The 17,994-nt window shown below is 45.1% G+C and overlaps 1 protein-coding gene across 1 annotated transcript; it reads right to left on the bottom strand.

Moving 5' to 3' along the window:
• Nucleotides 1-352: 352 nt before the first annotated feature.
• Nudt19 (nudix hydrolase 19) lies at nt 353-8,354 on the bottom strand. Its single transcript, XM_006985013.4, has 3 exons — nt 5,643-8,354; nt 1,835-2,042; nt 353-753 (listed from the first exon to the last, which is right to left on the bottom strand). The coding sequence occupies exons 1-3, from the start codon at nt 6,324-6,326 to the stop codon at nt 539-541; spliced, it is 1,107 nt and encodes a 368-aa protein (XP_006985075.1). The 5' UTR covers nt 6,327-8,354; the 3' UTR covers nt 353-538.
• Between the last annotated feature and the right edge of the window lie 9,640 nt (nt 8,355-17,994).

Below are 17,994 nucleotides of genomic sequence, written 5' to 3'. Positions count from 1 at the left end.
CTGCTCAGATCTCCTCCGATCAGAAAACAGAATTCTGCTGGAACAGAGGTGGGACTCAATCCCTCAAGACCCACCCACGCCAGCAACCCACTTTTTCTAGTTAGAGCCTGCCCCTCAGTTTTCACAACCTGCCAAAACAGTGCTACCAGCTCGGGACCACGTGGAGGAAATGCCACATTCAAACTTAACACCATCTAATCAGGTACCCCGAATTAATTCCTGATGAAAGCCTAAGAGATCCGGGGCTCCATCTCCACCGCAGTCAGGAAACCTGCTAACCCGTGGGGCAGTTGGAGGACGGCAGGACACCCCTTTTTAAATGTTCAAGCTAATAAAACACAGAAGAGACAACCATTGTGAAGCCGTTTATCCAGTAACCAGGTCCTTAACACTTCATACATTGTACCCTCGGGGCTTGTTGTGCAGTCTGAAGACAGGCAGCAAACGCACACAACACAGGGAACAGGGCAGACACAACTTTACAGGCACAGTCCTTGTATTTCAGACACGATCAGTCGATCCCCACAAGTGGAGCACCTCACAAGTGGGCAGGCAGGCTCTTATTCACTACGTAGTTCTTAGGGTACACGAGCTTATCCTTGGACAGCAGAGACACATAGAGTTCATAGTGGTAGAGACTGTGGATCACCATTCGGTTAACCACTTTGCCTTCCTTCACGAGTTCTTCAGTCTTTTTGTCAGTAGACATTGGTTTTTCTAAGAAATCTGAGTCTTTCACATACAGCTCATCTCCTGAAAAATAGTAAAAATTTGTTTCTGCAAAGCATTGTTTTATAAATCACCCCAACATAAATCAGTATTTTTTGTTATGTATTTCTTGTTGAAGCTTAGTTGGTGTTTTTCTTGTTGCTACTTTTAATTTATTTTTAAATGTATTATTAATCCACGGTATGCATATGCATGTATGTGTACTGCCTGGCATGGGTACTAGGAACCAAGCCCAGATCCTCTGAGAGAGGAGCAGTACAGCCTCCGACCACTCAGACTCTTTCTCATCCTGTTTCAAGTTTTGATTACATTTGAGAGAGGAGGGGAAAGGGAGAGGTGTGTGTGTGTGTGTGTGTGTGTGTGTGTGTGTGTGTGTGTGTGTGTACAGGCAGAGGTCAGGGACCAGCCTGCTAGAGTTAGGTCTCTCCCTCCACCAAGTGTGTGTGCGTGACTACAGAGGCGATTACTCATGGAGGCCAGAGGACAACCTCAGGGGTTGTTCCTCCAGAACTTTCCACCTTTGTTCCAGATGGGGTTTCTTAAGGCCTGGGATGTCACCAATTAGGCCAGGCTGGCCTATGAACTTCCAAGGCTCCGCCTGGCTCTGCCTCCCCCTGCGCCATCACAATGCCGGGATTGCAGGTGCCTGGCATCACCATGCCTGGCTCTTTGGCCCGGTTCAGGGGACCCAAACTTAGGCCCTCACACCTGCAAGGCCAACATTCTACTGACTTAGCCAGCTCTCTAGCCCTCTTGGTTGGATTTTAATATCCCTACTTATGTCTACCCCAAGACAAGCATTTTCTTTGGGCACATCATAATGGATGACTACAGTGCTTCTGTTGTGAACTATAATTATTTTATCATCTATTTCAGCAGCACTGAGAATTAAAACTGAGGACTTGATGCAAGCTAGGCAAGTGCTCCACCAAGTCACATCCCAGCCAAACAGTGTAAGTCTTGGATTACCTCATGCTCTCTTTAGCCTATTAAATATTAACATTAATGTTGGCCTTAATAACAACACTTTTGATGTTTTGATATGGGCTGGTCTGACAATCTTAAGGTGAATACTAACCAGAGCACTGGTACTTCCCCAACTCACCTGGGAGAAGATTGATGGAGCCATCAGCAGTTAAAAGTACTATCGGCAGCCATTTCTCGGTTATTTCTAAAGGGTGATCTGAAGAAAATCTGTACAGAGCGGAGAGAGAGTCGAAAGTTTCAAGTCTTCTCATTTCATAGAACTGCGGTGGTGCCAGCCAGATTTCTTTGGACAGGAAACGCTCAGTTGCCTCTGATGGAGACAACCACTGTAGGGGACAAAGGAAGCAGCTTTGTGAGGTTTATTCCACCGCCAGCCAGGTCCGAGGTTGCTAGGTGGGTATATAAGACCTGCCTGATGTGAAAACTAACTGATCCAGGGGGCCTTGCTAGATCTCTCAGACACCATGAGAACATTCAGAGGTCTGGACATTGCCATGTCCCTACTGCCTGCTTAATCAGGAGGTTGACCAGGAAAATTGCCTGAGTCTAGGAGATGAAATCCCGCCTGGGCAACACAGTGAGGTCTTGTCTCAGAAAGAAAGATCTGGTGGCTGGAGAGATGGCTCGGTGGTTAAAAGCAGTTGTGGCTTTTCCAGAGGACCGGAGGTGGGTTCCCAGAACCACATTGGGTAGCTTCATGACCACCCATAACTCAAATTCTAGGCGATTCAACGCCCTCTTCTGGCCTCCATGGTCATCTGCATGCATGTTAAAGTACAAAAAGAATTAATAACAATCAAATCATAGCTGTTAAGTAATAATATTTATCAAAAATATTAATACTTATTAAATGCTAGTTAAAATGCTAATAATTAGTAAAAGTAATTTTAAAAAAATCCTTTCGGCCATGAGAGCTAAACTCCCACACCACATAACAACTTGATAAAATCTATTTCCAAACACCAAAAACTGCCTGACTGTAAGTAAGTAAATAAATAAGAATGAAGTGAGACCTACCACTTGTCTAGGGCTTCTGCCTAAAGTCATTCCCAGACTACAGAACAGCAGGGGAACCTAAGCGGCATCTAGTTCTTATACAGATCAGAATTTGGGAGGGAGGCTCACGTTGGGTAGTATTGGGTGAGCCGTGTGCCTGAGAAGGTCTACACAGAACTGAACCCCGAAACTCTACTACATACTTACTTGTACACAAAAAGGTAAAACCATATGACAGAGACAATGACTACTTCTAAGGAAAGAGCAAGACCTGGGAGGTTCCTGACTAAATTCTTCATGCTCACCTGGAGCCAAGACTTTTTCCATCCTCTCCATCAGTGTATTCCCAACACTGGGAAAGCCTTAATTAAATGTAACCAGCACTTGGGCACTCAAGTGACCAGAGAAGGTCACATAATGGAACTGTAGCTAAATTAGCTCCTGAATATACTGTAGACCCACCCCCAAACCATTTAAACGATACCTTAAAAGGACAGAGTCCATCTCTAATAACTTAACTGCCTGCCGGGAAAAGTGCAACACTATTTAAAAGAATAGAAGAAAACCCAGCAGTCAGCAACTTACAAACAAACAATGCTAACATGTAATTCAGGACATGTCAAATGCAGGGAAATGTGGTCTGTAACAACAACAAACCACACACACACACACACACACACACACACACACACACACACACCCATGAACGTTCACACACAAACATAAAATAATATCTTTTATTTCTTTTTTTTTTTTTTTTTTTTTTTTTTTTTTTTTTTGGTTTTTTCGAGACAGGGTTTCTCTGTGTAGCTTTGCGCCTTTCCTGGAGCTCACTTGGTAGCCCAGGCTGGCCTCGAACTCACAAAGATCCGCCTGCCTCTGCCTCCCAAGTGCTGGGATTAAAGGCGTGCGCCACCACGCCCGGCTTTTTATTTCTTTATTTAATTTAAAAAGACTGAAAGTTCTCAAGGACAATTGCACTACAGTTTAAGAGAGCAAAGGGCAGATGAGCTATAAATCTCAGCAGGTGCCAGCAGAAAGGAGCTGGGGTGGATAAAGAGAGATAGCATGCTTTGAGTGGCCACTAGGTAGAAGGGGGTTGAGGAGTAGCTTGAGAGAAAAAGAATGAGAAAGCCCAGTGTCTGAGCAAGCACACCCAAGCTCTGGAATGTCTTTTGTAGGAGGAATTTTCTGTCCCTCCAGCCAGCTCCCAAATAACCACATGGAGACTTATTAACTATGGAAGCTTGGCTGACAGCTTAGGCTCGTTTCCGACTAGCTCTTAGAACTCAAATTGACCCATCTCTATTAATTAACTTTGCCTCATGGTTTTATGACCTTTACTCCATAGGGCCCATGTTACTTTCCTGCTTCCTCCACATCTGGCTGGTGACTCCACCCTTCTTCTTCCCAGCATTCTCTGTGCCTGGAAATTCTGTCTAGCTATTGACCATTCAGCTTTTTAATAAACCAGTCCTAGTGACAGATCTTCACAGTGTAAAAAAAGATTATTCCACAACAGTATTTCAAAGGAAAAAAGAGATGAAAAAGAAATTTCTGAGTAATTCCAGAGATGTAGGCATGCTCTGTAGTGCTACACCACGGGAACACTGTAAGCATTTGTACCCAGGGGCTCCCGGAGGGATTCTAGGTTGTGACAAGGTGACAATTGAAGCTATCACACTGCCTGACTCTTTTCTATCTCCTGTTCTAAGCAGTCTGGTTAGTTCAAAGATGTAAACAAAAAGATCAACATAATAAGAAATAAAATTCATTTCAGATTTATGTGTGTGTTTTGCCAGCAAGTATGTCTGTGCACCACATACGTGCATACCCTCAGAGGCCAGAAGAGGGCGTCAAATGCTCTAGAACCGGAGTGCGCAGGTGTGATGCTTCCAGAAATACTACCTAAGGCTGATATTTCAAAGGAAAAGTGTAAACTTAAAAAACAGCAATTGCCCTGGGTGTAGTGGAGCATGCCTTTAATCTCTGCACTCAAGAGGCAGAGGCAGGCAGATCTCTGAGTTCGAGGCCAGCCTGGTCTACTGAGTCAGTTCCAGAATACCCAGGAACTGTTTCAAAGAGAAACCCTGGCTCAAAACAAAACAAAATAAAGCCAACACACACACACACACACACACACACACACACACACACACACACACACACACACCAAAAACCAACAATTGAGTTTATACAAATGAAATATAGAAGAAAAAAGGTTGAAACAAGTAAATGCGCATCCACGTCCTACAGTAGAGCAAGCAATCCACTGCAGTTACAAAAAAAAAAAAAAAAAAAAAAAAAAAAAAAAAAAAAGCAGACGAAGGGGAGCGAAGGAGATGGCTCAGCTGAGATCTGTAGAGGAACCATCTTGCAGAGGGCCTGAGTTCCGTTCCCATCACCACTCAAGGTGGCTCCAACTCCAGATCAGTGGGCACCTGCGCTCAAATGCATATACTCCTACTTGGACATACGATTTAAAATAAGTCATTTTATTTCTTTTTTAAAAAAAGAAATAAAAGTTTAAAACATTTGAATAAATGAAGAAGTTGCCAAAGCCTAACTGTGCCTGGTGCTAGTGAGGGAGGGGAAGGAGGGAGGGAGGGGGGATGAGAAGAGGAGAAAAGCGTTAGAAACGGGAGGATGGGAGAGGAAAGACGGGAAAAGGAGAGAGAGGGAGAAGGAGGAAGGTGGGAACAAGGGAGGGAGGGAGAGGGGAGAGGAAAGTTGATAGGACTGAAATCCTGTAATATGCTCCAGAAATCGAATGATAACGATTAGGGGATGAAGTGAATGAATCGTTGTTTAGTTTTCAGAACAGGCAACGGGAGCTCTGCCGTGTCCCCATGGGGTGAGAGCCTCCGGCAATGTCACGCCTTTGGTCGGCGGTAATGCTCAGCGCATCCCGCGGGGTACGCGGGCCCTACCTTGTAGCCCACCACCTCGGTGAGGTCGGGATCCACCGGCGGGGTCTCGCGCAGGCAGCACAGGAGGAAGGTGGTGTCGAAGCGGCGGGTGCCACGCCCGTACGGCGTGAGCCAGCCGCCCCAGTTGCTCAGAGCCCAGATGTCGGGCGTGCAGTCCAGGTGCTCGCACAGCTGCAGGAAGCAGCGCGGGTCACTGCGCACGCGCGAGCGCCAGTCGGCCAGGCCCGGCGGAGGCGACAGCGCCAGGCCGGGCCCCGGGGAAGCCGGCGCCGAGTCCCGCGGCCTCAGCAGCAGCACCCCAGCCTCCTCGAAGGCCTCGCGGACAGCGCAGATGCGCAGCGCTACATCATCGGGCAGCGCCCCGGCGTGCGCGTTGTCGTGGACGAGCCCCGGGAAAGAGGGGTGCTGAGGCGGCGCCGGGCCCAGGCCGAAGCGCGACGGTGTGTGCCGGGGCGCGAACAGTCGCAGCCAATCGGCCGAGCTGTCGGCGGCGTCCAGCACTCCGCCCGGGAAGACGTGCGCGCCTGGCATGAAGCGCTGGTTTGGGGCGCGCTCGAGAAGCAGCAGCCGGAAGTCGTCGGCAGACTGAGGGGCGCCGGGACTCGGACGGTTCCAGCCCGCGGCTAGCACCACGGTGGCTGCCCGCCGCCAGGTGCTCCGGCCGGATCGCAACGGGACGCTCATGGCCGGTGGCCTTCAGATCCCCTTATGGCGTGGCCGGATCGTGGAGTGCTGTCCCGAAGCCCGAAGAACTTGTGGGCTTGGGAAAGAACGGCCTCCAGGCCCCTAGGCGTCTGGCTGTGGGAGGAGCGTGATCCCCGCGCCAGAGCACCACCCTAGAGTGCTCTGCGGTTCAGTTAGGTCATTCTCACCCGACCAGTGCTGCCGCAGTCACCTTCCAGCGTCGGGGACACAAGTGTGGAGCTGAGAGCAGGAGTGCTGAAGGGTGTGGAACAGAAACCACAATCTGGTTGTGTACCTTTCCCACTAAACTCAAGTGATTAGGACTTCGTCCCCAACGCTGTTGCCTGTTGGGCACGGGAATAGGAGGTTCTAGGAAATCTGAGATTTGCAAATTCACTGGAACCATACTAATAAGAAACGAGTGGGTGGACCAGATGCCAAGTGAGGAATTTGCTGTTGTGTACTTTTGGATGTCTTTGGCGAGACCTTGCCCTTAGAAAAGTTTGTCTCCAGTTGTGAGTGCTTGTATTGCCGGGCGCCCGAGGAACTGGGAAAAGCATCTTATGTGATTAGTTGCCTTTTCGTGGGAGATGTTTAATCTAGCAATGCTTTCCCTCCCCTCCAACTTCTAATTGGCTCAAAGACTTGCACTTCTAAGAACAGCATGACTATTTTTTGGAAACAGCGTGTTTCTGTCTCTCATTTTACAGCTCTTTCTCAGTCAACAACTCTTGCAAATGCCATTCTAATTGATCGCAGACTTATTATTGGGGGGGGGGCTGCTAGAGAGAGGGCTCAGCAGTAGGTGCACATGCTGCTCTTGGAGGACCGAGTTCAGCTCCCAGCAGTGCAACTCCAGTTCCAAAGGATCTTACCACCTTTTCTCACTTCTGTGGGCACTGCAACCACATAATGCAGGAACAGACAGGCAAATAAGTAACTCTTTAAAAAGATTTTACTCCTGCTGAGCATCTTGGGACTAGCCTAAAATGGGTACACAGTCCAACTTGGTCTTGAACTCTCCCAAGTGCTAGGATTACAAATGTGACCTATTAGCCTGGCAGTGGTGGTTCACGCCTTTAATCCCAGCAATCGGGAGACAGAGGTAGGTGGATCTCTGTGAATTCCAGGCCAGCTTGCTCCATAGAGAGAATTCTAGGACAGCCAAGGCTACACAAAGAAAAAATGTGACCCATCATGCCGGTCTACAATGGTGTTGTTGTTGATGTTGATGTTGATGTTGATGGTGGTTTTTGTTTGCTTTTTTGTTTTGTTTTTCGAGACAGGGTTTTTCTGTGTAACATCCTGGCTGTCCTGGAACTCGCTTTGTAGACCAGGCTGGCCCCGAACTCACTGAAATCTTCTTGCTTCTGCCTCTCAAGTGCTCAGATTAAAGGCTTGCACCACCACTGCCTGGCTTCTTTGTTTGTTTTTTTATCTTTTTGGTTTTAGGGTTTGGGTTTGAGAAAAGGTATCATTATATAGTCTTGGCTTTCATGTAACTCTGTAGACCAGGCTGGCCTTGAACTCACAGAGATTTGCCTGCCTCTGCCTCCCAAGGCCTGGAATTAAAGGTGTGTGCCACCATCATTATTTTAAAGTTGACTTTGTTGTTGTTGTTACCATCGTGTCTAAAGATGCAGTTGCTTGTATACTGACTGTACCTCCAGGAACAGGAAATGGGGGGTCAGGTTGAGCACAGCTAGAGGAGGAAGGGAGAAAACCTGCCCTCACCTGCCACCTGCCCTCCGCTTGGAGTCAACAGACTACCCACGTCTAAACTGATGCTCTTGGCACTGAAGCAGGAGTTTGGATCTGAGATTCATTGCTAAATCTGTCGTAGAATCCAGATGGCACGGGCACTTCGTATTCTTTTACATTTATTACTTTTTATATTAGCAAGCACCACTGTTTCTGTTTAAACAGTTCCATTTGTAACACAAAACCAGTTCCATAAGTAATTCCATTTTTACATAAATAGTTCCGCAAAACAATTCATAAATCACCAGTTAATAAAGCATATATGCATACACAAAACTGCATCTTGATTCTAAGTAGAAATACATTTCTTCATTTAAACAGTTCCATTTTTAACCCAATTCCAGAAAACCGTTCCTAGGTCATTACTCAAAACTGTCCCATTGCAATGAAATCTCTATTGTTTATTTCATTTAAGTCTTAAAATTCAAATGATAAATTCTGGTACTAGCCTTCCAAATATGAGAAATCCATAACCAAAATCTTTTTGTAATTTTATCTCATTTTTAAGTTCAAAAAGTTCAAACAAGAAAAATTCTGGTATCAGGCTTTCACTTCCAAATATGGAGACGTTTTTTCAACCAAAACTTTTTGCAGTTAATAATTTTTGTTCAAACAAGCGTCTCGAACTTTTATTCTCAAGCCAGAGACCTTTTTAGGTACAGTAGTATTCTAAACCGCACCGTTTTTTATGTTAGCTCAGGTTTTTCTGTGTTGCGTCGATTTTCCACGGATCTCAGCTGCGAATGCCTTCTTGTGCTGGTTCTGGCGTCCGCCATTCTTAGCTTCTTAGCGGCTTCTGGAGCTTTTGAAACCATTCAGACTGCCTACTTTGCAGTCTTCTGGGACACTAACCTTCTGTGTCTCGGGTTCTTTCACCATATGCATTAAGAATAGATTCACACTTAACATTTATACTTTTTTACAAACTCACATAACGTGCTTAAGCATAAACTCACTCAACATTTACACATTTTTACAAACTCACATATAACATATTAACATCTACTTATTTATACTTTAAGGAAACTATAGAACTACTTTAGCAAATATATTTCTTATTAATTCTTATATACTTATATTCATTCCATCTTATTTCTTATTTAAACTTACATTTACAACTAGCATCTTACAAGCTTATTACTACATGTCTTAAGACTACCTTAGATACTTCTTACAAGCTTATATTCTTTTTTTTGGGGGGGGGGGTTTCGAGACAGGGTTTCTCTGTGTAGCGTTGCGCCTTTTCCTGGAACTCACTTGGTAGCCCAGGCTGGCCTCGAACTCACAGAGATCCGCCTGGCTCTGCCTCCCGAGTGCTGGGATTAAAGGCATGTGCCACCACTGCCCCGCCACAAGCTTATATTCTTAAAGGAACTCTATAGATCTATTTTACAAACTTATATAGGCTACCATTAGCATATATCTAACTTAGCAAACACCTAAAGATTTCTTAACACAGATCTAACAAGACAGAATTTTTACAAACTCACATATCTTATTTTCATCTTTCTACTTCTTACTCTTAATTATTATCACCATCTCTATTAGAAAGATTCTCTTAACTAGACAGGAAGTACGTACATCATTTCTAAAGTTTAGAGTTTATAGTCAGCTTTGTTATAAAGCACTGGGATTTAGTGAGTGTTGTCATTATAGAGTTGTGATACTTGTTGCTAGGGGATTGTAACATTCTCCAGACGAAGCCACACCCCAAAGTTGCCGAATTCTCTCAGCCTTTCTGGAACTGGCAGAGATGCACTGTCAGCGGTAGACGGTCTTTAACTAGAGGCTGTCCCTTCACCCAAATTCATAATAGTCCCCTAAGTGCTTCAATTCAGACAAACGTTTCTATTATAGCAGTATTTTTGGTTTGTTCTACTGAAAAACTTCACTTCACGCTGAGGGTGAAATTACCGTATTTAGCTGCTGTAAAGCTCTTTGCCAAATACTGCACAGCTATTAGGTGATATAAAGTATTTTTCTAAAGGAGCTAGTAAAGCCAAAAGCGGCACAGCTCTGAACTCTTGTTTCCTCACTGTTTGCATTAACCAGTGACAAAACCTCAGAAACACTAATTGAGCCACTTTCATTCCGCTTCCTTTATAGGAACGTCATTGGAGCTGACTTTTCTTAGTTCCACGCTCCTTACCAGATGCTCCGGTAACCACCGAGCTTCATTCTCCTCTTGTGAAAAAACACAAACATGTCCTCGACCCCATATTAACACAGGATCGGGACCCTTCCATATCTTAAAAATGGGATAAAATTACAAAAACTGAATCTTTCCATTTCACTTGAGTTTCAGGATTTAGTATTTTCACTTCATTAGCTTTAACTCCTGATGTTTTTAGCAGCGGTGATATTTAGCATTGATTTCTTATAGGGAACTTTCAGGTAAAGCAACTCTTTTGTAAGACAGCTAGATTTTCTGAAGTTTGTTTCCCATCTATAAAGCAGTCATTTCTTTTTTGAATGCCTGTTTCCTTGTCTCCTTATTAGATTTCAAAGGAATTACTCATTGCAGGCAGTTTGTTCAAAAGGCAAAGAACTTTTTTAATTTCAACATAAGTTTCTTCATATCTAAGACAATGTTCAGTGTATAAACTGCTTTCCCTTGTTTTAAGGATTTTAAAGTGGCTTGTTTGCTCTTATAGGTAGCTTTTTGTCATCCATCTACTGTAAAAACTTTGCACAGCTATTAGGGTAAATAAGGCATTTTACCAACTTAGCCCCAAACCGGGAAGCACCTAGTTCCATATCCTTGCAATCTTTCATTGGAACTAATACTTAAACTATTAGACAACTTTTCTCCTTATTCTTTTAAAGGCTGTATTTTAAGTTTACCATGCTGACAAAAGTGTTTCAGGGCAATGTCGCCATCTTTAGCAGAAAAACTACCTTTCCCAGAATGTATTTCCCTTATATCAGTCCATAATATTATCAGTCCCATATCAGTCCCTTATATCATTTTCCTTATATCATTCATTCCCCATAGTTCTTTTCGGGTCTGAGAGTTGCTGTCTTAAGAGGTTTGTTGTTTTCCCTTAGAGCTAATCACAGGTGGTCCCCATACTAATATCTTCAGGTGATTCTACTCTGGTCTTTCTGAGAGAGAAGGTTAGAGGCTTTAGTTTTTAAGTTTCTTAAGAGAGAAAAATGGAGCTGGGCGGTGGTGGCACACGCATTTAATCCCAGCACTCGGGAGGCAGAGCCAGGTGGATCTCTGTGAGTTCAAGGCCAGCCTGGGCTACCAAGTGAGTTCCAGGAAAGGCGCAAAGCTACACAGAGAAACCCTGTCTCGAAAAGAGAGAGAGAGAGAGAGAGAGAGAGAGAGAGAGAGAGGGAGGGAGGGAGGGAGGGAGGGAGGGAGGGAGGGAGGGAGGGAGGGAGGGAGGGAGGGAGGGAGAGAGAGAGAGAGAGAGAGAGAAAGAAATGGGCTGGAGAGATGGCTCAGAGGTTAAGAGCACCACTTGCTCTTCCAAAGGTCTTGAGTTCAATTCCCAGCAACCACATGGTGGCTCACAACCAGGGATACTTCCCCCAAATTTTCTAAGAAAAGCTTTATAGTTTAAGAGAAAGATTTTTCCCCCCCAGGAGAAAGACCAACTTTTCCCAAAACTTCAACTTTAAACTTTGACTTCTTACACCCCCATTTTTGCCTCAGGGAGAAAACACTTTCTCCTGCCGCTTGGACTTAGCATTTCAGCTGTCCCCAGGTCAAAAGCTTCCATAGGAAACTTTTTTCTTCCCCATAAGCTCAAAGAAGAGCTTTTTTTTACTACCCGTAAAGCCCAAAGAAAGATTTTTTCCCCCAGTGTGCGTTTATAGCTCCCAAAGTGAGAAAATTGAGTTTTTCTGTCTAGTTGCCTTACTTTTTCCTACACAATCTTACACTTCTAAGTTTTTCCTAAACTATATTACTACCCTATACCTTATACTTATTTTTCACAGATAGAAATTGAGAAAGGGATAGAAGATAGAAAATTTTGACAGAAGAGAATTTCACTGCAGCATCGGACATCCTTCCAGTCTGCTTTCATTTTCTCTCAAGGATAAAACCCCTGCCTCCCAAAAATATATATAAAAAATATATATTTTCCATAACACCGGCATGCCTTTCCACTGGCAGGGCTGACAGCACTTTCACCAAAAACTCTTTAATAAAACTATTATTTTCCTTTATCTTTAGTCCCTATTACTTTGTCTTTAGTCCCTGTTCATTTGTCTTTAGTCTCCCCCTTTTTTGTTCCCCTTTTTTCCTTTAGTCCCTTTTCTTTTCTTTTTTCTTTAGTCCCTGTTCAGGAACCATTCTTTGGGGCATTTACCCACCACCCCCACAGTTCCCCAGAGTTTTCTTGAGTGCAATCAGCAGGAAATATTAGATAGAAGGATTTATTGCGGAGAATATCGCTAAGATAAACAGATAGAAAATAAAGGATAGCCTCGAGTGGGCCTGGAACCTATTCCAATGGGCCCCGACTGTCTCTGGCCCAGGGTTTTTATAGAGATGCCAAGGGGTGGAGCAAAAGACCTCCTCCCCCAGCACAGCCAAGTGCAGACCATCTCAGACACCTGCACTCAGGCCCGTAGTCCTGATCATCCTCTATTCGGACCTGCTGGGTAAAGCCACGAGGAACCCAAGAACGGGCTCCCACAACAGTGTCTTGCCATGTAGGTCAAGATGGCCTCAAGCACCTGATCATCCCATATCAGCCTTTGAAGTCATGGAATTGCAGGTGTACACCAGCACCATCAAGCTGGAGTGTGGTGTGTGTGTGTGTGTCTGTGTGTGTGTGTGTGTGTGTGTGTGTGTGTGTGTGTGTGTGTGAATTGCATGTAAGTGCATGTGCCTTCAGAGGCCAGAAGAGGTATCTGATCCCCATGGACCTGAAGTCACAGGCAATTGTGAACTGCCCAAAGTGGGTTCTGGGGACTAAACTCAGGTCTTCTGTAAGAGCACCAAATACACTTGACCACTGAGCCATGTCTCCAGCCCAGAAACTGGATCTGAACCAATACAGAACCATCTCAGCCATCTCACTGCCATGTCTATTCTACCCAGAAGGTTTTGTAATGATGCAATACCACTTCTGCGAAACCAGAGATCAAATCAATATCCTGGACTGTAGCCAAGAATCGGAACAGAAGCAAAGAATGGTCCCTGAACATCAAGAGAGATGCAAATACAGATCTAATCTGCTGAGTTCAGAGGAAAAATTAACTATTCCAAAACTTGGTGGCTTAAAACAGTAAACAAGTGTGCCATGCATGGTGGTACATGCTTTAATCCCAGCACTTGAGAGACAGAATTGGGCAAGTCTCTGTGAGTTTAAGGCCAGCCTGGTCTACAAAGTGAGTTCCAGGACAGCCAAGGCAGTTACAGAGAAGCCCTGTCTTGAAAAAAAAATGAAAGAATAACAATAAAAAACAATAAGCACTGTTATACCTTCTGCGGATAAGGAATGTGAGAACGGTTGGTTGAGGGGCTCAGACTGTGTCCTGGATGAGAACAGTGAGCATTGCCATCCAGGGCCTGCCTGGGCCTGGTGGGCCCCATGCTTTGTGATTCACATGACTGCTGAGGCCTCAGCTCCTTACCACATTCATCTTTCCATTTGGCTGGTTGGCTCTGATGCCTTTAACAGCCTCAGAAGCCACACTCATCATTCCTCTGTACTCTGTCACACTGGTCAGTTCCAGTGACTGGCAGGAAAGATGGATACCCCCGGTCATCTTGGAAGCTGGCTGCCACGGTGGATCACAAACAATGAGGCTGTCTAGCTTTTTACTCTCAACAATGGGGATTAAACCGAGAGCTTCCCAAATGCTAGGCAAGAATCCTTCCACCGAGTTAGAACTTCAGTCAAAACCATCTAAAAGCATAAGAAAATGGTAAAGACTTCTGTAACACTTGGCTCAACATATAAGTACAATAATGTAGAACGGTAAAGACTTCTGTAACACTTGGCTCAACATGTAAGTACAATAATGTAGATGTTCAATCAACTTGGGTTTGTATATATGTAACTGTAACAAAAACCAAAAACAACCCTAGCAGTAAAATCCACACAACAAAGTAGCAAATCTGTTTGTCAAGAAGTATTTGAGTTCATGAAAAGTAGAGGAAAAACCTGTGTCTCATGGTTTACCTAGGATCAGAAGCCTGGCAAGTGTTGTTTGAATTTGTCTCCACACCTACCTGCATGTTCCCAGAGTCCTGCCCTGCTCTGCAGCGTGGTGGCTCCCTGCCAGCAGTTCAAAGCCCAACATTACATACAGGCAGGGACTCTATGGTCATTACTGCTAATTGTGTGCCAGGAGGTAACCAGGGTGCACGTGGCTTTGTTTACAACAGTTGCTCACTTCACAACTAAAATTACTTGATCCTTCATTCTGACCCAATGATCCTCCCCAACTACCTTCACAATAAAAAACACAAAAAGTTCCTATTTGTCAGAACATATGTAAAACTCTGAAAGAATGGGGGGGGGGATTCAATCCGGTCAAATTGCTGTTTCCCTAGGTCCATGTGAGCCCTCTTTCAGTCCCGAATTGAACAAGCTCACACACATTTCTGTTATTCATTGTAGGGGTTTGTGTAAATGCCATGCCCACCAGAGTAGCAAATGCATGAGGCAAGAGGGAAATTCAGTTCAGCATGGCTCAGTAGCTGGTGTTGGTTTACACTTGTAGAGTCTGACACTGAGCAGTTTATTTTAGGCATATTTAAGTACAATACAATTTGGAAAAAAGTTTCCTGGTGTAACAAAACCCCTGTGCACAAGAAGGCATAATTACATCAGAACTCTTCTAAAAGTGCTGCCACTTAGGTTACTAACCATCTCGAGCTCTGGTTGGGGGAGCCTCTGGCCAAACAGATAGTGCAGAGGTCATCTAGACTGTTAGCTACCTCCTGTCCTGGTTGGGGAGCCTACAGATAGCGCAGGGATTACCAGAGCTATTAGCCACCTCCATTCCTAGTCTTCTGCGTGGAAAACAGGTTACATCTTTTCCCTTGAAAAGACAACCCTGCCTGGTTAACATTCCTGTTTTCCCTAGTACTATCTGGGAGGGCAAGGTCCTTTTGCCCTGACAATTCATTATCCAGATTTTCAGTTAAGAGCTTAGAGGAACGACGTTGAGGCTTTATTTCAGTGGTAGAGGATTCGCCTGCTTTCACCCTTGTAGAACAACAACCTGGATGCAAGGGAGGTGGTACAGAGCTAAGAGGTGCTCCCTGCCAAACCTGCGAGCCTGAGTGTGATCCCAGAACCCACAAGGTAGAACACTGACATCTGCAATTTGTCCTCTGACCTTCACATGTGCACAGTGGCAGAAAATACAAATGAGAAATAGTACACAAAAAACTAACCTGGGTTAAAGAGGGCATTAGGTCCCCGGGAATTGAACCCAGTTCCTTTGCATGAGCAGTCAGTCCTCTGAATCACCCAGCTGTCCAGCCCACAAAAACTACTGCTTTAGCTGAAATTGCCCAGTGGGAGATCTTATTCTGTTTTGTAAAATGGAAACTGCCCTAAACCATGAATTACAAATAAAACCAATTAGATGTGTCTTAGTCATCGTTCTATTGCTGTGAAGAGACACCATGACTGCAGCAACTCTAACAAAGGAAAACATTTAATTGGGGACTCGCTTACACTTTCAGAAGGTCAGTCCGCTATGATGATGGCAGGAAGCGTGGTTGCATGCATGGCTCTGGAGCATTAACTGAGAGCTCCATCCTCATCTGCAGGCAGAGTGTGAGAGACTGGGTCTGGCATGGGCTTTTGAAACTTCAAATCCTACCCCTAGAGGCATACTTCCTCTAACAAGACCACACCCCCTAGTCCTTCTCAAATAGTGCCACTCTGATGACTAAACATTCAAATATATGAGCCTATAGGGGCTATTCTTATTCAAACCACCACAATCTGTCACCTAATCTGTTAATAATTCTGTCTCTGTATAATGACTTCCTGGAAATGGCAAAAACTGTATAGACAGATCAGTGTTTGCCAGTGTCTGAGGAAGGAGGAACAAAAGCCTGTAAATTCAGTTTCAGGGGATCCAATGCCCTCTTTGGACTCCTTGGAGCTCCAAGCACACATGTGATACACATATGTATATGCAGGAAAACATATAAAGCTAAAATTTAAATAGCACTTCTTTGAAATTTCCAGAAATACATTTTCAAAGGGGTGGGGAGGGTTGGTTAGAATGGACTAGGTAGTCCCAACAATGGCTGTCTGCCTGTCTGCACTCTGGAGAGGCTAAGAACCTAGTAGCCACTTGGTCCTCAAAGATGGATAGCTCAGCAGTCCTGCTCTGGAGCTGAAGGCCTGAAAGATTCCTGGAAATTCACTGGCCTTTGATCCACAATGGAAGTCTGAAGAAGCCAGGGTCTGAGTGTAGGGAAAAGGGGGCTGGCTAAAGAAATCCACCCTGACCCTGGAGCCCAGAACTAGGGAAAGATGACTCAGATCAGGGCAGAAAGAAACACAGTTTGGCTCAGTCAGATCAGAGCCATCTCTGTCCCTGGCCAACTGACTTATGAAACCAACCAATCACAGAGCAGGATAGTAGAACCCTGGGCCCCAAGTCAACCCCTGGTTGACTCCACCCCCAAGACATCATGTGTAAACCTCCCTGCTTGGTCAGTTAGAAAAAAGGCTGTTCTCTCCACTCTGGTAGAGGCAGCTACTCTCCTGGACTTCTCCTTCCCAAATAAATCTCTTTCTCAAAAGAGTTTTGGGTATGAAGATCTTCATTCACTAGTGTAGAGAAGATCCTTGCTGAGACATCCCTCAGTGGACAAAACAAGGGAGAACTGTAAGAGTAGAGCAAGGAGGAGCTGAACAGATGTTTGCTGAGAGTACCTCAGCGGACAGATCAAGAGAAAGCTGAAAAGTAACACATTTCTCTGGAAGCTGGAGGAGATTGCTACATTTCTGCAGGGGTTTCCCCTGTTGCAGAGTGAAGCAAAAGAAGCAACATCTTAGGCCAGAGAAGCAGAGCTCTGCTAGGAAGCCCCCTTAAGTGGGGGCTGAGCAAAGCTCAGCTGTAGCGGCTCTCCAGGAGAGGAGCAGGATTGCTATATCCTGCGGGGAGACCATTTCCCATCACACCATGTATTCCTTGACTTTCCCAGACAGTCAAGATACCCTTCCCTGCTGAAGCAGTTCCAAGCCTGACTCTCCCGAGAAGTCAGAAAAATTTCCCTTCCAGGGCTGGGCTGCTTCTTTGCAGTTCCAGCTGTCACAGCTGTGCTAAACAGCTCCAGGCGTCTGGGACACCTTCAGGACAGAGCTGTTGTTCTGAGCAGCTTGAGGTGTCCGGGATAGCTCGCCCTCCAGGGCTGAACTGTCTCCTTGCAGTTCAGCCATCAGAGCTCCTAAGCAGCTCAAGGTGTTGCCTGACTCGCAGGTAGCCAGGACACCTTTCCCAGAGTTGCAAAACTCACGTTTTGGTGCCAAAATCCGGGACCAAACCCAGAGTTGTTGCAACAAATTTACTTACACTGAGAGGTCAGCAGAAAACTTGAGGGTCACAGCAGAAGCAATAGATGTATTTGTGTTAATCCCACCAATCTAGAATAAGACCACCACTACAGTTCAAAGCCAAATTTGAAGCAAGCTTTAATTAAAAACTGTCCAAGTGGATGGGCTCTGACCATGTCCAGACCTAGGTTCCTAGGAAATGGCCAAGAAACAAGTATGGCCAGGGTTTAAGAAGGAAAACCCATAATTCATTACATTTCCCATCAGGTCCAATCAGGGCCAAGCATGCATCCTGACATACCTTCATCCTGTGAACCTCCTGCCCACATGTGGTCAAGCACATTCTGTGCAGATAGGTCAAACAGACTTATTTAGGGGAGTGAAAATATATGGCTTGTTATGTCCCATAA

Source organism: Peromyscus maniculatus, chromosome 1, assembly GCF_049852395.1.
Source record: "Peromyscus maniculatus bairdii isolate BWxNUB_F1_BW_parent chromosome 1, HU_Pman_BW_mat_3.1, whole genome shotgun sequence".
Classification (NCBI taxonomy): Eukaryota; Metazoa; Chordata; class Mammalia; order Rodentia; family Cricetidae; genus Peromyscus; species Peromyscus maniculatus.
This window is presented reverse-complemented; position numbering and strand designations above follow the sequence as displayed.

Excerpts from the sequence above, each read along its gene's own strand:
- Nudt19 (XM_006985013.4), bottom strand. The coding sequence starts at position 6,326 with ATGAGCGTCCCGTTGCGATCCGGCCGGAGCACCTGGCGGCGGGCAGCC. Across the intron at positions 2,043-5,642 it reads CCGAGGTGGTGGGCTACAAG|TGGTTGTCTCCATCAGAGGC; the intron begins GTAGGGCCCGCG and ends TGTCCCCTACAG. Across the intron at positions 754-1,834 it reads CTCCATCAATCTTCTCCCAG|GAGATGAGCTGTATGTGAAA; the intron begins GTGAGTTGGGGA and ends ACTATTTTTCAG.